Source organism: Lonchura striata, chromosome 31 (genome assembly GCF_050655825.1).
Source record: "Lonchura striata isolate lonStrDom1 chromosome 31, ASM5065582v1, whole genome shotgun sequence".
Taxonomy (NCBI): Eukaryota; Metazoa; Chordata; class Aves; order Passeriformes; family Estrildidae; genus Lonchura; species Lonchura striata.
In genome coordinates, this window is record NC_140733.1 from 5,876,060 (window position 1) to 5,895,894 (window position 19,835).

Sequence of the window (19,835 nt, forward strand, 5' to 3'; positions counted from 1 at the left end):
CCCCACTGCAGCTGTACACACAGGTGTAAAAACCCTGCTTTACTCCAGCTTTACACACACGTCACTCCCAGGTGTAAAACCCTGATTTATTCCACCTTTACGCACAGGTTACTCCACGGTGTAAAAACTCCATTCGATTTGTGTTTTGCACACAATTCACTCCCAGGTGTACTAACTCCATTTTACTCCTGTTTCACACACACATCACTCCACGGTGTAAAAAACTCCATTTTATTCCGGTTTTACACATGTGTCACTCCCAGGTGTAAAAAGTCCGTTTTACTCCTGTTCTACACACAAGTCACTCCCTAGTGCAAAAATTCCATTTTACTCCCGTTTTACACACCCAGGTCACTCCCAGGTGTACAAACTCCGTTTTACTCCCATTTTACACCCAGGTCACTCCCGGTGTACAAACTCCGTTTTACTCCCGTTTTACACCCAGGTCACTCCACGGTGTAAATAACTCAATTTCACTCCCTTTTTACACACACAGGTCACTCCAAGGTGTACAAACTCCGTTTTACTCCCGTTTTACACCCAAGTTACTCCACGGTGTAAATAACTCCGTTTTACTCCGGTTTTACACCCCGGTCCCTCCCGGCGTCGCGCTCAGGGCTCCGAGGTCCCGGGGGGCTCCTGCAGCCCCTGCAGCTCCCGCAGGCCCTGGGGGAGGGGCAGAGCTGGGGGCGGGGCCTGGAGAGGGGGCGGGGCCTGGAGAGGGGGCGGGGCCTGGAGAAGGTGAGGGGGCTGGAGAGGGGCGGGGCCTGGAGAGGGGGCGGGGCCTGGAAAAGGGGAGGGGCCTGGAGAGGGGGCGGGGCCTAGGGAGGGGAGAGTGGCCCACAGGAGAGGGCGTGGCCATACAGGGAGGGGGTGTGGCCCGCGGGGAGGGGCGTGGCCAGTCAGGGGATGTGGTCGGTCAGGGGGCGTGGCCATGCAGGGAGGGGCGTGGCCTGAAAGAGAGGGGGCGTGACCCACAGGATGAGGTGTGGCCCACAGGAGGGGGCGGGGCCATACAGAAAGGGGGCGTGGCCATTCAGGGGCGTGGCCCACAGGAGGGGGAGTGGCCCACAGGAGGGGGAGTGGCCCACAGTGGGGGGCGTGGCCATACAGGAAGGGGCGTGGCTTACAGGAGGGGCGGGGCCATGGCGAGAGGGGGCGTGGCCCACAGTGGGGGCGTGGCCATACAGGAAGGGGCGTGTCTTACAGGAGGGGCAGGCCATGCAGGGAGGGAGCGTGGCCCACAGTGGGGGGCGTGGCCATACGGGAAGGGGCGTGGCCTATATGAGGGGGCGTGGCCCACCGGGAAGAGGCGTGGCCATGAGGTAGGGGGCGTGGCTTGCAAGAGGGGGCGTGGCCGTGCAGGGAAGGGGCGTGGCCATGCAGGGAGGGGCATGGCCATGAAGTAGGGGGTGTGGGTTGCAGGAGGGGGCATGGTCCGCAGAGAGGGGGCGTGGCCATACAGGAGGGGGCGTGGTTTGCAGGAGGGGGCGCGGCTTGCAGGAGGGGGCGTGGCCATTCAGGGGGGCGTGGTTACCTCCAGCACCAGGCGGATGTGGGCGCGGATCTTGGCCCCGTCGCGCGTCAGGGATTCGCTGAGCCTGCGGGGGGCGGGGCTTAGGTGGGAGGGGCTTGGGAAGGGTGGGGTCGCCCGAGTGGGTGTGGCCTGATGATTGACATGGCAAAACCACGCCCTTTCTATCATCAGGATGGGGACGTGCCTTCCTGTTGTGGGGTGGGCGTGGCCTGGGTGGCGTGGGCGTGTCCTGCGGGAGGCCACGCCTTTTTTGGCCACGGGGCGGGGAGGTGATTACCTTTTATAGTGTGGGCGTGGCCTAAGGGGGCGTGGTTTGCCCATCTGGGGCCACCTGTGAGCACAGGTGAGCGTAAGAGGGCGTGGCCTGGGTGGGCGTGGCCTAAGGGGGCGTGGGCATCTCCTCCCACCCCAAAATCCATGGGAATGGGGGGCGTGGCCTAAGTGGGCATGGTCAAAATGGGCGTGGGCCCCTTCCAACCCAAATACAACGGGATTGGGGCGTGGCGCTGGGTGGGCGTGGCCTCAATGGGTGTGGTCTCGATGGGCGTGGCCTAAAAAGGGGCGTGACCAAGGCGGAGTGACCAAGGCCCAACACCCAGCACCACGGGGCGTGGCCGGGGGCGTGGCCAAGGTCAGTGGGTGTGCCAGGGGGCGTGACCAGGGTCTGGGGGCGTGACCAGTGTCTGGGGGCGTGGCCAGGGTCTGGGGGCGTGGCCAGTGTCTGGGGGCGTGACCAGGGTCTGGGGGCGTGACCAGTGTCTGGGGGCGTGGCCAGGGTCTGGGGGCGTGGCCAGTGTCTGGGGGCGTGGCCAGGGTCTGGGGGCGTGACCAGTGTCTGGGGGCGTGGCCAGGGTCTGGGGGCGTGGCCAGTGTCTGGGGGCGTGGCCAGGGTCTGGGGGCGTGGCCAGGGTCTGGGGGCGTGGCCAGGGTCTGGGGGCGTGGCCAGGGTCTGGGGGTGTGGTCGGGGGCGTGGCCAGGGTCTGTGGGTGTGGCAGGGGGGCGTGACCAGGGTATGGGGGCGTGTCCAGGGTCTGGGGGCGTGGCCGGGGGCGTGTCCAGGGTCTGGGGGCGTGTCCAGGGTCTGGGGGCGTGGCCGGGGGCGTGGCCGGGCCGCCTCACCTCTGCAGGAGCGAGCTGCGGCGCTCCAGGTGCCGCAGGGCCTCGGGCAGCGTCAGCTCCACGAAGAAGCCGAAGCCCAGAGCCACGAAAACGCGCCGGGGGTCCGGGCTGGGGGGAAAAGGGGTCAGGGGGGCACCCCGAGGGGTTTTGGGGGGGTCCCAGGGGTGGTGGAGGCTCAAAGGAATCCAATTTTGGGGATTTAGGGGCTCCCTGGGGAGGGTTTGGGATCTCAGGGGGAACTCCGGGGGGAATTGGGAGTTTTCTTTAAAGGGGATCGGGGTCTCAAAGGTGCCCAGGTTGGGCCTGGGGAGTTCTGGGGGGACTCAGGGGAGTTTTGGGGTTCCTGCAGTGGATTTTGGGGGTCAGAGATGGTTTTCGGGGGTTCTGAGGAGGTTTTTGGGGGTCTGAAAAGGTTTTTGGGGGGGTCTGAAAAGGTTTTTGGGGGTCTGAGGAGACTTTTGGAGAGTCTGAGGAGACTTTTGGGGTGTCTGAGGAGGTTTTTGGGGGGTCTGAGGAGGTTTAGGGGGTCTGAGGAGGTTTTTTGCGCTCTGAAAAGGTTTTTGGGGGGGCTGAGGAGGTTTTTCAGTGTCTGAGGAAGTTTTCGGAGGGTCTGAGGAGGTTTTTGGGGGGGTCTGAGAAGGTTTTTTGGGAGTCTGAGAAGGTTTTTGGGGTTCTGAGGAGGTTTTTCGGGTTCTGAGCAGGTTTTTGGAGGGTCTGAGGTGTTTTTTTGGGGTTCTCAGGAGGTTTTTGGGAGTCTGAGGAGACTTTTGGGGTGTCTGAGGAAGTTTTTGGGGGGTCTGAGGAGGGTTTTGGGGGGTCTTAGAAGGTTTTTGGGGGTCTGAGGAGGTTTTCGGGGGTTCTGAGGATGTTTTTGGGGGTCTGAGGAGGTTTTTGGGGGTCTGAGGAGGTTTTTGGGGGTCCGAGGAGGTTTTCGGGGTGCCAGCCCCACTCACACTTCAGCACTGACGAAGAAATTGCAGCCGAGATCCACCTGGGTGTGCAGGGGGGCGTCAACGTCCTGGGGACCCCAAAACCCCCCGGGACCCCCGGGGTCACACAGAGAGCCCCAAACACGCCTGGAGAACCCCAAACACCCCCAGGGACCCCAAATCCCAACCCCCAAACACCACTGGGGACCCCAAATCTCCCCAGAGACCCCCAGTCCCTCCCTCACAAGACCCTCAATGACCCCTAAATCCCCCTGATACCGCCCTCAAGATCCCCCAATTCCCCCACAGGACCCCCAATAACCCCTAAATCCCCCCGATATTCCCCAATTCCCCCCAAGACCCCCAATAACCCCTAAATCCCCCCGATATTCCCCAATTCCCTCACAGGACCCCCCATAACCCCTAAATCCCCCCGATATCCCCCAATTCCCTCACAGGACCCTCAATAACCCCTAAATCCCCCCGATATTCCCGAATTCCCACACAGGACCCCCAATAACCCCTAAATCCCCCCGATATTCCCCAATTCCCCCAGAGGACCCCCCATAACCCCTAAATCCCCCCGATATTCCTCAATTCCCCCACAGGACCCCCAATAACCCCTAAATCCCCCCGATATTCCCCAGTTCCCCCCAAAACTCCCCACGAGGCTCCCAGAAATCCCCCGCACCCTCCCGGAAACACCCCGGTACCCCCCTAAAACCCCCTCCAAGCCCCCCAAATTCCCATCCAGGCCCCTCCCCAGGCCACGCCCCCCGCACCTGCAGGCGGGCGAGGGCGGCGCGCAGCTGCAGCACCTGCGCCTGCTGCTCGAAGACGGCGTCGCGCTGCTCCTGCACCCGCCTGCGGGGGGCGCTGCTCAGGGGGCGGGGCCTCGCCCGGGGGGCGGGGCCTCGCCGGGAGGAGGGGGCGTGGCCTCGCGGTGGGTGGGCGTGGCCGCGCCGCGAGGTTAATGGTGGGCGGGGGAGTGGGCGTGGTTTTTGTGAATGGGCGTGGTCATCATGTGGAGGGGTGTGGTCATGAATGGGCGTGGCTTCGTGGTGAATGGGTGGGGTTGATGGGGGTGTGGCCAAAAATGGGCGTGGCCTCAAAGCGAAAGGCAAAATTTATGCAAAGGCATGGCCATAAAATGGGCGTGGCCTCAAGCTGAATGGAAATTATTTATGCAAGGGCGTGATCGTAAAATGGTCGTGGCATAATTGTGAATGGGTAGGGCTGATGAGGGCGTGGCCCCAAAATGGGCGTGGCCTGGAGGTGAATGGCTGGGGTTGATGTGGGGGCATGGCCAAAAAATGGGCGTGGCCACAAAGCGAAAGACAAAATTTATGCCAAGGCGTGGTTATGAAATGGGCGGAGCCTCAAGGTGACTGATTGGGGTTGGTGTGGGGGCGTGGCCATAAAATGGGCGTGGCCTCAAGCTGAATGGAAATTATTCATGCAAGGGTGTGGCCATTAAATGGGCGTGGCATCATTGTGAATGGGTGGGGCTGATGAGGGCGTGGCCACAAAATGGGTGTGGCCTCAAGGTGACTGATTGGGGTTGATGTGAGGGCGTGGTCAAAAAATGGGCGTGGCCTAGAGGTGAATAGGTGGGGTTTATGCGGGGTGTGGATGTGAAATAGGCGTGGCCTCAAAAAAGGCGAGGATTTATGCAAGGGCGTGGCCATAAAATGGGCGTGGCCTCAAGCAGAATGGAAATTATTTATGCAAGGGCGTGGCCATAAAATGGGCGTGGCCTCAAGCTGAATTGAAATTATTTATGCAAGGGCGTGGCCATAAAATGGGCGTGGCCTCAAGCTGAGTGGAAATTATTTATGCAAGGGCGTGGCCATAAAGTGGGCGTGGCCTCAAGCTGAATTGAAATTATTTATGCAAGGGCGTGGCCATAAAATGGGCGTGGCCTCAAGCTGAATGGAAAATATTTATGCAAGGGCGTGGCCATAAAATGGGCGTGGCATCATCATGAATGGGTGGGGCTGATGAGGGTGTGGCCACGAAATGGGCGTGGCCTCACGGTGAATAAGTGGGGTTGACTTGCGGGCGTGGCTTCAGAATGGGCGTGGCCTCGAGGCGAAACGAAATCCCGCCCTGACCCTTAGATGGGCGTGGCCAGGGCGCGCGTGGGCGTGGCCAGGGCGCGCGCGGGCGTGGCCAGGGCGCGCGGGAAATCCGCAGTGCGGCGTTAATGGGGAGGGGGCGTGGCCAGGGCGCCGACCCCGCGGGGGGCGTGGCCGCGGAATGGGCGTGGCCGCGGAATGGGCGTGGCCGCGGCGCGCGGGTTTGATGAATGAGCGGGGTCGGGGCGGGGGGGGCGCGGCCGCAGCCCCGCGGTGATGTCGCGGTGATGTCGCGGTGATGTCGCGGCGATGTCGCGGCGATGTCGCGGCGGTGTCGCGGTGATGTCGCGGTGATGTCGCGACACGCCGCCTCCCACCTGAGGTCCCGCTGCAGGACGTCGCTGACGAACGCCTCGTAGCGCTGCGCCTTCCCCGCCGCCGCCGCCATGCCGCCTCTGACGGCGGCGCCGGAACTGCGTCACCGCCGCGCGCCGCCGGGCGCCCCCTGGCGGCCGGGAGGACCCGGGCTCCCCCCCGCCACCTACCCCAACCCCGCCCCTATGTCGCGACATGGCCGCCGCGCAATCGGCGGGAGAGCAGCCGGAGCGCCGCGACCTGTGCCCCCCACCCCAGCCCGAGCCTGCCCCGGGTGTGCCCCAGGTGTGCCCCGAGCCTGCCCCAGGTGTGCCCAGGTGTCCCCAGGTGTGCCCCAGGTGTGGCCCAGGTGTGCCCAAGTGTGGCCCAGGTGTGCCCCATGTGTGCTCAAGTGTGGCCCAGGTGTGCCCCAGGTGTGCCCAGCTGTCCTCAAGGGCACCCAGGTGAGCCCGGGTACCCCCAGGTGTGTCCAGGTGTGCCCCAGCTGTGCCCAGGTGTCCCAAAGTGTGCCCAGCTGTGTCCTCAGGCACCCACAGCTATGCCCCAGGTGTGCCCCACGTGTGCCCGGGTGTCCCCAGGTGTCCCCAGGTGTGCCCAGGTGTGCTCCAGGTGTGCCCAAGTGTGCCCCAGGTGTGCCCAGCACTCCCCAGGTGTCCCTGAGTGTCCCCAGATGTGCCCGGGTACCTCCAGGTGTGCCCAGGTGTGCCCCGGCACTCTCCAGGTGTGCCCAGCTATGTCTGAGGTGTCCCCAGGTGTGCCCAAGTGTGCCCAGGTGTGCCCCATTTGTGCCCCAAGTGTGACCCATGTGTGCCCAGGTGTGCCCCATATGTGTCCAAGTGTGCCCAGGTGTGTCCAGCTGTGCTCAGGTGTCCCGAAGTGTGCCCAGCTGTGTCCTCAGGCACCCACAGCTATGCCCCAGGTGTGCCCCACGTGTGCCCGGGTGTCCCCAGGTGTCCCCAGGTGTGCCCAGGTGTGCTCCAGGTGTGCCCAGCACTCCCCAGGTGTCCCCGAGTGTCCCCAGATGTGCCCGGGTACCCCCAGGTGTGCCCAGGTGTGCCCCAGCACTCTCCAGCTGTGCCCTCAGGTACCCCCAGGTGTGCCCAGGGTCGCCCTCAGGTGTGCCCGGGTGTCCCCAGGTGTGCCCAGGTGTGCTCCAGGTGTGCCCAGCACTCCCCAGGTGTCCCCGAGTGTCCCCAGATGTGCCCGGGTACCTCCAGGTGTGCCCAGGTGTGCCCCGGCACTCTCCAGGTGTGCCCCAGCTGTGCCCTCAGGCACCCCCAGGTGTGCCCAGGTGTGCCCCAGGTGTGCCCAGCACTCCCCAGGTGTCCCTGAGCGTCCCCAGATGTGCCCGGGTACCTCCAGGTGTGCCCAGGTGTGCCCCAGCACTCTCCAGCTGTGCCCTCAGGCATCCCCAGGTGTGCCCAGGGTTGCCCTCAGGTGTGTCTGAGGTATGCCCAGGTGTCCCCGAGTGTTCCCCAGCTGTGCCCCAGGTGTGCCCAGCACTCTCCAGATGTGCCCCAGGTGTGCCCAGCTATGTCTGAGGTGTCCCCAGGTGTGCCCAAGTGTGCCCAGCTGTGCCCCAGTGTGCCCAGGTGTGCCCAGGTGTGCCCCAGGGGCCTCCCCCACCCCATCTCCCCAAATTTTGGGGTCCCCCGGTCCCCCCCCACCGGAGCCACCCAGCGCCAGCAGCTCGGGGATTTATTGGCCCCGCCCACGCGGGCGGAAAGGGGCGGGGCTAAGCGGGGCGTGGCCTAGGGGGCGTGGCCAAGCGGGGGGCGGGGCTTACACACTCACGAGCACGCGCGGAGAGACCCCCCCTCAATTTGGGGGGGCGGGGGCAGGGGATTGGCAAACACAGAGCGGGGGGGGAGGGGATCCCCGGGGGATTTTGGGGGGTCCCCAGGGGGATTTGGGGGGTCCTGGGGGATTTCGGGGGGTCCTGGGGGGGATTTGGGGATCCCCAGGAGATTTTGGGGATCCCCGGGGGGATTTTGGGGATCCCCAGGGGGATTTTGGGGGATCCTGAGGGGATTTGGGGGGGTCCTGGGGGGGATTTTGGTATCCTGGGGGAATTTTGCGGGGTCCCTGGGGGATTTTGGGGGGTGCTGAGGGGATTTGAGGGGTCCCGGGGGGGATTTTGGGATCCTGGGTTGATTTGGGGGGGTCCCCGGGGGGATTTTGGGATCCTGGGTGGATTTGGGGGGGTCCTGAAAGGGATTTTGGGATCCTGGGTGGATTTGGGGGGGTTCCCGCGCGGATTTTGAGATCCTGGGTGGATTTGGGGGGTCCCGGGGGGATTTTGGGGGGTCCTGGGGGGATTTGGGGGGGGTGCTGAAGTCCTGGCACCCCCGGGAGGACTTTGAAGATCCCTGGGGGGATTTTGGGGGATCCTGGGCAGATTCTGAGGGATCCTGGGGGGAATTTGGGGATCCCTGGGGGGATTTTGGGGGGTCCTGAACACCAGGGGGTCCCCCCAGGTATTTTTGGGGTCCCCCGGGTGGGATTTTTGGGTTCCCAAGGTATTTTTGGGGTCCCCCCGGGTATTTCTGCAGTCCCCCCCAGGTATTATTGGGGTCCCCCCCGGTATTTTTGGGGTCCCCCCGGGTATTTTGGGGTCCCCCCGGTATTTTTGGGGTACCCCCCGGGTATTTCTGGTTCCCCCCGGGTATTTCTGGTTCCCCCCGGGTATTTTGGGGTCCCCCCGGTATTTTGGGGTCCCGGTGTCGGGGTCACTCGAAGAGGCTGGCGAAGCTCTGCCGCAGCGCCCGCAGGCTCTCGGGGGGGCCCTGCTCGGGGGCGGGGCTGCGGAATTTGGGGGTTCAGGGGGGGGAGGGGGCGTGGCCTCGCCCCTCGCCCCTCCCCCCCAGCCCCACCCACTTACCTGGGGGGAGGGGCCCCGCCCGGTTTGGGGGCCAGCGCCGGTTTGGGGGCGAGGGGCGGGGCCTGGGGGCGGGGCTGGCGGGTGGTGGGCGGGGCCTGGGGGCCGGGGGGGCGGGGCGAGGCGGGAGTGGGCGGGGCCTGGGGTCCGGGGGGGCGGGGCTGAGGAACTGAGGGGGAGCGCTGGAGGCGGGGATGGGGCGAGGTGGGCGGGGCTTGGGGGCGTGGCTGAGAGGAGGTGGGCGTGGCTTGAGGGCGGGGCTGCGAAGTGGGCGGGGCTTGTGGGCGGGGCTGAGGTGATGGCGGTCCTTGTGGGCGTGGCTGAGGGGAGGTGGGCGGGGCTTGGGGGCGGGGCTGGGGTGACGTCGCCATGCCCGGGGGGCGGGGCTGAGGGGCAGAGGTGGGCGGGGCTTGTGGGCGGGGCTGAGGGGACGCGGCTGGGCCGGGTGGGCGTGGCTGTGCGGTGGGCGGGGCTTGAGGGCGGGGCTGAGACGTGGGCGAGGTCGGTGGGCGGGGCTGCGGGCTGGGTGGGCGGGGCTGAGCTGCCGAGGCAGCCAGGGGTGGGCGTGGCTGGGCGGTGGGCGTGGCTTGTGGGCGTGGCTGAGAGGTGGGCGGGGCTTGTGGGCGGGGCTGCGCGGTGGGCGTGGCTTGTGGGCGTGGCTGCGCAGTGGGCGTGGCTTGTGGGCGTGGCTGCGCGGTGGGCGGGGCTTGCGGGTGTGGCTGTGGCGAGCCGGGCGGGGTTAGTGGGCGGGGCTGAGCAGGGCTGGGCGGGGTTTGTGGGCGGGGCTGGGCGGGGCGGGCCGAAGCTCCTCCCATTTGTGGGCGGGGCTGCCCCTGCGGCTGGGGGCGGGGCTGGGCGGGGCCGGACGGGGGCGGCGCACCTGGAAGGGAGAGAAACACCTGAGGGGGCGGGGCCTGAGGCAGGGACAGCCCCAATTTGGGGCAAAACCCCCAAATTTGGGGCGGGGCAGCCCTGGAAGGGCATCCCCGGGGAGGGAGGAGCTCCCCAAAATTTGCACGTCTGGGAGAATTTTTAGGAATGATTTTGACTTTTAGGATTTGGGGCAAACCTGGGGAGGATTTTTGGGGAACCCCCGATTTTCCCCCTTTTTAGTGGAAATTGTCACATTTTGAGCAAAAACAAATCCTGAACAATTCCAGGACGCAAATCCCCGAATTCTGGAGGCTCCCCCGGGTTTTTGACAGCTCCGAGGATTTTTTGGGGCGGGGGAGGGGAAGGAGGCCCCGCCCCTTTTTTTGGGGTGGGGGGCGGGGTCACTCACCCTGGGGCTGGGGTCTCTGCTGGGGGGGGGTCCCCGGCCGGGGGGTCCCCGATGTCGCCGACACCTGCAGGAAGGAGGGCGGGGCTCAATTTTGGGGAGGGGTCCGGGGGGCACGTGGAGGGGGGGGTGGGGGAGGGGCGGGTACCTGTGGGCGTGGCCGGGCGGGGGAGGGGCTGCGGGGGCGGGGCAGCTCCTCCCGCATCCGCTCCAGCACCAGCTCCACGATCTGCGCCTGGTCCTCGGCCGCGCCCGGGCCCAGCAGTGGCAGCCACGAGCCCAGCACCTGCGGGGGGCACGGCCGGGCGGGGCTCAGGTGTGCCACAGGTGCCCCAGGTGTGCCCCAGGTGAGCCCCAGGTGCCCGAAGTGTGCCACAGGTGAGCCCCAGGTGCGCCCCAGGTGTGCCCCAGGTGCCCAAAGTGTGCCCCAGGTGCCCGAAGTGTGCCACAGGTGAGCCCCAAGTGTGCCACAGGTGCCCCATGTGAGCCCCAGGTGAGCCCCAGGTGTGCCCCAGGTGCCCGAATTGTGCCCCTGGTGAGCCCCAGGTGTGCCCCAGGTGCCCAAAGTGTGCCGCAGGTGAGCCCCAGGTGCCCAAAGAGTGCCCCAGGTGAGCCCCAGGTGTGCCCCATGTGAGCCCCAGGTGCCCAAAGAGAGTGCCCCAGGTGTGCCCCAGGTGTGCCCCAGGTGCCCAAAGTGTGCCCCAGGTGTGCCCCAGGTGCCCAAAGTGTGCCCCAGATGTGCCCCAGGTGAGCCCCAGATGTGCCCCAGGTGCCCAAAGTGTGCCCCAGATGTGCCCCAGGTGCCCAATGTGTGCCCCAGGTGTGCCCCAGGTGAGCCCCAGATTGTGGCCAGATGCGCCCAGGTGTACCCAGGTGTGCCCCAGGTGTGTTCAAGCTGTGCCCAGGTGTGCCCAGGCATGCCCACGTGGCCCCCAGCTGTTCCCAGGTGTGTCCCCAGGTGTGCCCAGGTGAGCCCCAGCCGTGCCCAAATTTTCTCAGGGGTCCCCAGGTGTCCCCAGGTGAGCCCAGCTGCCCACAGGTGTGCCCCCGGTGAGCCCAGGTATGCCCCAGCTACACCTGGGCGCCCTCACCTGTCCCCAGGTGTGCCCAGGTGTTCTCCAGGTGCCCCCCAGCTGTGCCCAGGTGTGCCCAGAACACCCCAGGGGTGTCCCAGCTATACCCGGGTGTACCCAGGGGTGCTCCAGGTGTACCCAGCTCTGCCCCCAGCTGTGCCCAGGTGTGCCAGCTGTGCCCAGCTGTGCCCAGCTGTGCTCACCTGCACGATGTGCTCCTGCCCGTCGGGCTCCCGCAGCGCCTCCACCCCGCAGATGTCGACGCCCCCGAAGAGGCCGGCGCAGGCGTCCACCCACGCCCGGTGCCTGCGAAGGGAAGGGGCTTAGGCCACGCCCACCGCCAGGGCCACGCCCACCGCCAGGGCCACGCCCATCGCCAGGGCCACGCCCACCGCCAGGGCCACGCCCACCACCCTGGACACGCCCACCACCCTGGACACGCCCATCGACATGGCCACGCCCACCGACATGGCCACGCCCACCGACATGGTCACGCCCCGACATGGCCACGCCCCTCCCGTGGACACGCCCACCACCCTGGACACGCCCGTCACCCTGGACACGCCCACCACACTGGACACGCCAACCACCCTGGACACGCCCACCGACATGGCCACGCCCACCATCGTGGCCACGCCCATTCAACGGCCACGCCCATCTCCATAGCCACCCCCTCGTCGTGGCCACGCCCACCGCCCTGGCCACGCCCCTTTTCACCGGCTCCACCCTGTGCAAAGCCACGCCCCTTTCTAGATGGCCACGCCCACTAAAGCCCTGCTCCAACCACAAGGGGATCTCAGGGCCACGCCCCTTTTTGATGACCACGCCCCTTTTAGTGGCCAATCACCGTTTGTGGCCACGCCCCCTTTGATGGCCACGCCTTTTTGGTGGTCACGCCCCCTTTTGATGGCCACGCCCCTTTGATGGCCACGCCCCTTTTAGTGGCCAATCACCGTTTGTGGCCACGCCCCCTTTGATAGCCACGCCTTTTGGTGGTCACGCCCCCTTTTGATGGCCACGCCCCTTTTAGTGTCCAATCACCGTTTGCGGTCATGCCCCTTTGGTGGCCACGCCCCTTTTAGTGGCCAATCAACGTTTGCGGTCACGCCCCTTTGGTGGTCACGCCCCTTTTAGTGGCCAATCAACGTTTGCGGTCACGCCCCCTTTGGTGGCCACGCCCCTTTCCATGTAGCCCCGCCCCCGAGCCCCTCCCGGCCCCGCCCCCTCGCACTCACCTGGGGCTGAGCGCCACCGGCTCCACCTGCGGCCCCTCCCCCGCCGCGGCCCCGCCCCCCAGGGACCACCTGGGGGGAGCCGGGGTCAGCGGGGACCCCCAACCCCCCCGGGCCCCCCATGGCCCCGCCCCCCGCGCTGAGACCCCGCCCCAAAACGCGCCAGGCCCCTCCCCCAAACCCCGCCCAGGCCACGCCCACAGGTCCAAGCCCCGCCCCCAGAATGAATGCCACCAGTGCTCCCAGTGCCCCCGAATCCCTTCCCAGTTTGGCCCAGTTCCCTCCAACCACCTCCCAGTTCTTCCCAGTCCACCCCAGTTCCCCCCAATCCCTTCCCAGTCCGTCCCAGTTTGTACCAGTTCCCTCCCAGTCCCTCCCAGTTCGTCCCAGTCCTCTCAGTCCCTTCCCAGTCCACCCCAGTTCCCCCCAGTGACCCCCAATCCCTTCCCAGTCCGTCCCAGTTTGTACCAGTTCCCTCCCAGTCCCTCCCAGTTCGTCCCAGTCCTCTCAATCCCTTCCCAGTCCCCCCCAGTTCCCTCCCAGTGACCCCCAATCCCTTCCCAGTCCCCCATAATCCCTCCCCAGTCCCTCCCAGTTTGTCCCAGTTCCCTCCCAGTCCCCCCAATCTCCACCCAGTCCCTCCCAGTGACCCCCAATCCCCTCCCAGTCCCTCCCAGTCCCTCCCAGTGCCCCCAGTCTCACCGCAGGGCCCTGTACTGGTCCCCGATCCTCTGCACCCGCAGCCGCTCGGTGCCCACGGGGTCCCCGCCCAGCAGCGCCCCCGCCCGGGCCCCGCCCATGGCGGCCGCCACCGCGCCCAGCGCCTGCGGGGAGCCCACGCGCACCTGGACGGGGGCACAGGTGAGATTGAGGGGACAGGTGAGATTGAGGGGACAGGTGGGGACAGGTGAGATTGAGGGGACAGGTGAGATTGAGGGGACAGGTGAGATTGAGGGGACAGGTGAGATTGAGGGGACAGGTGAGAGACAGGTGAGAGACAGGCGAGATTGAGGGGACAGGTGGGGATAGGTGAGATTGAGGGGACAGGTGGGGACAGGAGATTGTGGGGACAGGTGGGGACAGGTGGGGACAGGTGAGATTGAGGGGACAGGTGAGGGACAGGTGAGATGGGGACAGGTGAGGGACAGGTGAGATTGAGGGGACAGGTGACATGAGGACAGGTGAGATGGGGACAGGTGAGGGACAGGTGAGACACATTGACCACACCCACTGAGCCACGCACCGAGCCACGCCCACAGAGGCCCCGCCCCCTCACCTGTCCCACCCCGGCGGGGGCGGGGCTGAGCGTCACCGTCATGGGGAAGGTGGGGGCGGTCAGCTGGGAACACCAGTGACACCAGTTAGGGACCAGTTAGAGACCAGTGACACCAGTTAGAGACCAGTGACACCAGTTAGGGACCAGTTAGAGACCAGTGACACCAGTTAGAGACCAGTTAGACACCAGTGACACCAGTTAGACACCAGTGACACCAGTTAGAGACCAGTGACACCAGTTAGAGACCAGTTAGGGACCAGTGACACCAGTTAGAGACCAGTGACACCAGTTAGAGACCAGTGACACCAGTTAGGGACCAGTTAGAGACCAGTGACACCAGTTAGAAACCAGTTAGAAACCAGTGACACCAGTTAGAGACCAGTTAGGGACCAGTGACACCGGTTAGAAACCAGTGACACCAGTTAGAAACCAGTTAGACACCAGTGACACCAGTTAGAGACCAGTGACACCAGTTAGAGACCAGTTAGACACCAGTGACACCAGTTAGAGACCAGTGACACCAGTTAGAGACCAGTTAGAGACCAGTGACACCAGTTAGAGACCAGTTAGGGACCAGTGACACCGGTTAGAAACCAGTGACACCAGTTAGAAACCAGTTAGACACCAGTGACACCAGTTAGAGACCAGTTAGAGACCAGTGACACCAGTTAGAGACCAGTGACACCAGTTAGAGACCAGTTAGAGACCAGTGACACCAGTTAGAGACCAGTGACACCAGTTAGAAACCAGTTAGACACCAGTGACACCAGTTAGAGACCAGTGACACCAGTTAGAGACCAGTGACACCAGTTAGAAACCAGTTAGACACCAGTGACACCAGTTAGAGACCAGTGACACCAGTTAGAGACCAGTTAGACACCAGTGACAACATTCCCAGTTCCCTCCCAGTCCCCCCCAGTCCCTCCCAGTCCCTCCCAGTTCCCCCCAGTCCCTCCCAGTTCCCTCCCAGTCCCTCCCAGTCCCTCCCAGTCCCTCCCAGTTCCCTCCCAGTCCCTCCCAGTCCCTCCCAGTCCCTCCCAGTTCCCCCCAGTCCCCCCAGTCCCCCCCAGTGCTCACCAGTCCCCGGGGCCGGTTGCAGAAGCGCTGGGGCACCAGTGGAAAGGCCTCATGGCCCAGTTCCCTCTGCAGCCGAGCCAACTGGGCAAACTGGGAGCACTGGGAAGGTCAAGGGTCGGCCAAGCGCCCTGCCCAGTGCTCCCAGTGCTCCCCAGTATCGCTCCCAGTCCCTCCCAGTCCCCCCAAATCCCCTCCCAGTCCCCCCCAGTCCCTCCCAGTCCCCCCCAAATCCCCTCCCAGTCCCCCCCAGTCCCTTCCAGTCCCCCCAAATCCCCTCCCAGTCCCCCCCAGTCCCTCCCAGTCCCCCCCAAATCCCCTCCCAGTCCCTCCCAGTCCCCCCCAAATCCCCTCCCAGTTCCCCCCAGTCCCTCCCAGTCCCCCCAAATCCCCTCCCAGTCCCCCCAAATCCCCTCCCAGTCCCCCCCAAATCCTCTCCCAGTCCCTCCCAGTCCCCCCCAAATCCCCTCCCAGTCCCCCCCAGTCCCTCCCAGTCCCCCCCAGTCCCTCCCAGTCCCTCCCAGTCCCCCCCAATCCCCTCCCAGTCCCTCCCAGTCCCCCCAAATCCTCTCCCAGTCCCCCCAAATCCCCTCCCAGTCCCCCCCAGTTCCCCCAAATCCCCTCCCAGTCCCTCCCAGTCCCCCCAAATCCCCTCCCAGTCCCTCCCAGTCCCTCCCAGTGCCCCCAGTGCCCCCGCACCAGGCAGGGCCCGTGGCTGAAGCCGTAGGCCGTGGGGAGGGGGTCGCTGCCCGGGACCCCCCCCAGGTGCAATCCCACCAGCAGCCGCCGGGGGGCGCCGCCCGCGCCGCCCTCGGGCTCCTCCCGCAGCAGCACAAAATCGGGGCGCACCTTCCTGGGGGGGGCCGGGGGGTCAGGGGGTCCCCAAAATTCCCCCGACACCCCCCCCGAAACCCCCACCTCAAAATTCAGCCCCTAAAGTTTAAATAATGATTAAAAATCCGTGCGAAAAATGAGGTTTTACCCCCAAAGTTTGGGTTTTTCAGCTTGGATTTGGGGGGTGAAATCATCTCCCACCGCACCCCAAAAATTCGGAATTTGTGCCCCCCAAAACCGACCCCACCCCCCCCCCAAAATTCCGCCCGCCTCCCCCACCTCAAAATCCAATCCCTAAAGTTGAAATAATGATTAAAAATCCGTGCGAAAAATGAGATTTTTTTTTTTCCCAAAAAATTTTGGTTTGTCAGCCTGAATTTAGGGGTGAAGTCCGTCCGCCCCCCCCCCCCAAAATTTGTGCCCCAAACCCCCAAATCTCTTCCTGCACCCCCAAAATGTGAGGCTGGCCCTGCTCCAAACGCCCCAAAATCCTCCTCAAGCCCCCCCAAATCTCCCTTTGAACCCCCAAAGTCACACCCCAGAACCCCAAAATTGAGCAGGGAACCCCAAAAACGAGAGGACAAGACCCAGCACCCCAAAATTAGGAGGGAACCCCAAATTCCGGCCCAAAAAGGAGGGGGAACCCCAAATTTCACCCCAAAATTCAGGAGGGGACCCCAAATTCTGCCCCAAAATAAAGAGGTAACCCCAAATTCTGCCCTAAATTGAGGAGCGAACCCCAAATTTCACCCCAAAATTCAGGAGGGGACCCCAAATTCCACCCCAAAAGGGAGAGAACCCCAAATTCAGCCCCAAATTGAGGGGGGAAGACCCAGCACCCCAATTTTACCCCCCCAAAATCAAGGAAATTACCCCAAATTCCACCCCAAAATAAGGGAGGAGACCCCAAAAAAAGGCGGAGGAACCCCAAATTCAATCCTAAATTGAGGAGAGGACCCCAAATTCTGCCCAAAAATTGAGGGGGGAACCCCAAAATTAACGAGGGAACCCCAAATTCCACCCCAAAAGAAAGGAGGAGACCCCAAATTCCACCCCAAAAGAAAGGAAAGGACCCCAAATTCAGCCCCAAAATTGAGAGGGGGCGCACCCAGCACCCCAAAATTCGGGAGGGGACCCCAAAAAAAGGGGGGGGACCCCAAAATCGTACCTGGAGCCCCCCCGGGGGGGGGCGATGGTGACGCTGAGGGCGCCGTGGGTGGAGGCGGCCAAGGAGAGCTCCGAGAACTGGGCCTGGGGGACCCCAAAATCCAGGGGGGGACACCCCAAAAACCGCCCGGGGCCCCCCAAAACCTCCCCGGGACCCCTCAGCCCCGCCCCAAAGCTGGAGCCCCGAGTCGGGTGGAAAAAAGAGATTTTTAGTCAAAATTCAAACGCGAGGAGGGAGGTTCAGAATTCCCTAAAATTTAAGAGGGCACCCCCAAAATTTTGGCTGTTCACCCCCAAAAATTTGTCCTGAACCTCCCGGATTGGTTGGAAGAGTTTGGGGGTTTAGGAAATCAAACCCCAAAAATCTCCAATGGACCCCAAAAATCTTTGAATTGAGGCCAGAAATGATTTTTTGGGGCAGCTCAAAGTTTCCCTCAAAGGACCCCAAAATTTCTCTCAGGGGACCCCAAAATTTCCCTCAGGGGACCCCAAATCCTCCCTAAACTTGAACCCCAAAACTGGGGAGGAGCAGGAGGTTCAGAGCACCCCAAAATTCGGGCCAGGCCCCAAAATCCAGGGAAATCCCAAATCCAGAACCCCCAAAATCTCCCAAAATCCCCCCAAAACCAACCCGAACCCCGAAACCGAGGGGGAACCCCAAAACCTGGGATGGACCCAAAGACCCCAAATTTTAGGGGTGACCCCAAAATTCGCACATCAAAATCAGTAGGAACCCCAAAATATTGAGAGACCCCAAATTTTTTATTTTTTGGGGGGTGTGGTCCCAATATTAGAGAGGGGAGGCCCCGAATTTTTAGGGGGGACCCCAAAATTCAAGGGGGGGGTCCCCAAAACTCACCTGCTCCACCCTCAGCTCCACGTCCCCGTGCACGGATTTGCCCTTGAAGGGTTTCACCCTGGGGGGGGGGACCCCAAAATTGGAGAGACCCCCCCAAAAAAAATTTCCATCCCCCACCCAAATTAAAGCTCCACATGTGGCCCCAAAAATCTGAGACCCCCCCCAAAAAATCTGACACCTCCCCTGCCCAAATATCTGAGACCCCCCCCAAAATTCGCCCCCTCCCCAGAGCCGGGGGGTCCCAAAGAAGATTTGGGGGTCCCAGGGTTGGGGGGGGGGAAATTTGGGGGGGGTCCCAGGATCGAAATTTGGGGGGGGGTCCCCATTATTGGGAATTAGAAGGGGGGGGGCCATGAGGATTTTGGGGAGTCCCATGAGGATTATGGGGGGGCCCATGATGGGGATTTGGGGGGGTCCCGAGGGGGATTTTGGGGGGGGGTCCCATAAGAATTTTGGGGGGAGTCCCACGAGGGGGATTTCGGGGGGTCCCAAGGTGAAGAGAATTTGGAGGGGGTCCCAGGATGGGATTTTGGGGGGGGTCCGGAGGGAGTTTTGGGGGGGGGGGTCCCACAAAGAGGATTTTGGGGGGGGGGGTCCCATGATTTTGGGGGGGATCCCACGAGGGTTTTTTTGGGGGGGGTCCCACGATGGGGGTTTTGGGGGGTCCCATAAGGATTTTGGGGGGGGTCCCACGAGGGTTTTTTTGGGGGGAGTCCCACGAGGGGGATTTTGGGGGGTCCCATAAGGATTTTGGGGGGGTCCCACGAGGGGGATTTTGGGGAGGGTCCCATGAGGATTTGGGGGGGTCCCATGATGGGGTTTTGGGGGGGGTCCATGAGGATTTGGGGGGGGTCCCACAAGGGGGATTTTGGGGGGGTCCCACGAGGGGGATTTTGGGGGGGGTCCCACGAGGGGAATTTTGGGGAGGGTCCCATGAGGATTTGAGGGGTCCCACGAGGGGGTTTGTGATTTTGGGGGGGGTCCCCGTACCTACCAGTCCGTGCCGGGGGGGGCGATCACGAGCAGCAGCGGCGCCGTGGGGGGAGGGGTCCGGGGGGGTCTCCCCGCCCCTCCCCCCACTGAGGGGGGGTCCCCCCCCATCCCCCCCATCCCCCCCCCCGCCAGGAAATTCCCGTCCGAGAGGCGGCGCCGCAGGAATTCCATCCCAAAATTTGGGGGGGGGGGCACCTGGGGGGGTCCTGAGGTCACCTGGGGGTCACTTTGGGGGTCCTGGGGGAATTTGGGGGGTCCTGAGGGGGGAGGGGGGGGTTCAGGGGCTGGGGAGGGGGGGCAGCGCTATGGGGGGGGGTGGGGAAAATCCCACAGGTGGGGGAGGGGGCTTGGGGGGGAGGGGTTTTTTGGGGAGGGGGTTTTTGGGGAGGGGGTTTTTGGGGGGAGGGGGTTTTTGGGGGGAGGGGGTTTTTGGGGAGGGGGTTTTTGGGGAGGGGGTTTTTGGGGGAGGGTTTTTTGGGGAGGGGATTTTTGGGGAGGGGGTTTTTGGGGAGGGGGTTTTTGGGGGGAGGGGGGTTTTGGGGAGGGGTTTTTTGGGGGGAGGGGGTTTTTGGGGGAAGGGGGTTTTTGGGGGGGAGGGGGTTTTTGGGGGGAGGGGGCCCCGGGAAACGCTGCTCTAATGGGGGGGGAGGCCCGGCCTTATAGGGGAGGGGGCTATAGGGGAAGGGGCTATAGGGGAGGGGACTCTGGGGAGGGGTCTGCCGGGGATGGGGAGGGGTCTCTGGGCTCTGGGGCTATAGGGGAAGGGTCTATAGGGGATGAAAATATAGGGGAGGGGTCTATAGGGGATGCGGATATAGGGGAGGGGTCTCTAAGGGATGGAGCTATAGGGGAGGGGTCTATGGGGATGCGGATATAGGGGAGGGGTCCCTGGGGAGGGGTCTCTGGGGTCTGGGGCTATAGGGGAGGGGTCCCTGGGGGATGCGGATATAGGGGAGGGGTCCCTGGGGAGGGGGCTCGGGCCGGAGCCGCTGCCGGGGGGTTCCCGGGGGGGGTCCCTGGGGACCCCTCCGGGCTGAGCCTCCCGGGGGATGCGCCCCAAAAAATCCTCCCCCAAAAAAATCCCCCCCGCCGGCTCCGGCCCCCCGAAACCCTCCCCCAAATGCCCCAAATG

The 19,835-nt window shown here is 64.0% G+C and overlaps 2 protein-coding genes and 2 long non-coding RNA genes across 4 annotated transcripts; 2 read left to right on the plus strand and 2 right to left on the minus strand.

Moving 5' to 3' along the window:
* Nucleotides 1-215: 215 nt before the first annotated feature.
* Nucleotides 216-6,120, minus strand: UXT (ubiquitously expressed prefoldin like chaperone). Its single transcript, XM_077789742.2, has 6 exons — nt 6,041-6,120; nt 4,368-4,449; nt 3,610-3,674; nt 2,657-2,764; nt 1,538-1,601; nt 216-666 (listed from the first exon to the last, which is right to left on the minus strand). The coding sequence occupies exons 1-6, from the start codon at nt 6,109-6,111 to the stop codon at nt 613-615; spliced, it is 444 nt and encodes a 147-aa protein (XP_077645868.2). The 5' UTR covers nt 6,112-6,120; the 3' UTR covers nt 216-612.
* Nucleotides 6,121-6,183: 63 nt separating this feature from the next.
* LOC146764786 (uncharacterized) lies at nt 6,184-7,849 on the plus strand. The gene is made up of 2 exons (XR_014950516.1): nt 6,184-7,319; nt 7,454-7,849. It is a non-coding gene; the product is annotated as an uncharacterized LOC146764786 (long non-coding RNA).
* Nucleotides 7,850-8,288: 439 nt separating this feature from the next.
* On the plus strand, nt 8,289-8,719 carry LOC146764787 (uncharacterized). Its single transcript, XR_014950514.1, has 2 exons — nt 8,289-8,515; nt 8,558-8,719. It is a non-coding gene; the product is annotated as an uncharacterized LOC146764787 (long non-coding RNA).
* SYN1 (synapsin I) lies at nt 8,677-18,908 on the minus strand. Its single transcript, XM_085563514.1, has 13 exons — nt 18,705-18,908; nt 17,711-17,768; nt 16,853-16,935; nt 15,550-15,703; nt 14,854-14,943; nt 13,777-13,839; nt 13,203-13,345; nt 12,504-12,572; nt 11,472-11,574; nt 10,344-10,481; nt 10,199-10,262; nt 8,920-9,796; nt 8,677-8,840 (listed from the first exon to the last, which is right to left on the minus strand). Exons 1-13 carry the CDS (start codon nt 18,872-18,874, stop codon nt 8,768-8,770), a joined length of 2,085 nt encoding a protein of 694 aa, XP_085419640.1. The 5' UTR covers nt 18,875-18,908; the 3' UTR covers nt 8,677-8,767.
* Between the last annotated feature and the right edge of the window lie 927 nt (nt 18,909-19,835).

Coding starts and splice junctions, on each gene's coding strand:
- UXT (XM_077789742.2), bottom strand. CDS start 6,111: ATGGCGGCGGCGGCGGGGAAGGCGCAGCGCTACGAGGCGTTCGTCAGC. Junction 3,675..4,367: donor CCGCCCTCGCCCGCCTGCAG/GTGCGGGGGGCG, acceptor TGGGGTCCCCAG/GACGTTGACGCCCCCCTGCA. Junction 1,602..2,656: donor CGCAGCTCGCTCCTGCAGAG/GTGAGGCGGCCC, acceptor CGCCCCCCGCAG/GCTCAGCGAATCCCTGACGC.
- SYN1 (XM_085563514.1), bottom strand. CDS start 18,874: ATGGAATTCCTGCGGCGCCGCCTCTCGGACGGGAATTTCCTGGCGGGG. Junction 17,769..18,704: donor GCCCCCCCCGGCACGGACTG/GTAGGTACGGGG, acceptor CCCCCCCCCCAG/GGTGAAACCCTTCAAGGGCA. Junction 11,575..12,503: donor CCGGTGGCGCTCAGCCCCAG/GTGAGTGCGAGG, acceptor TTCCCTTCGCAG/GCACCGGGCGTGGGTGGACG.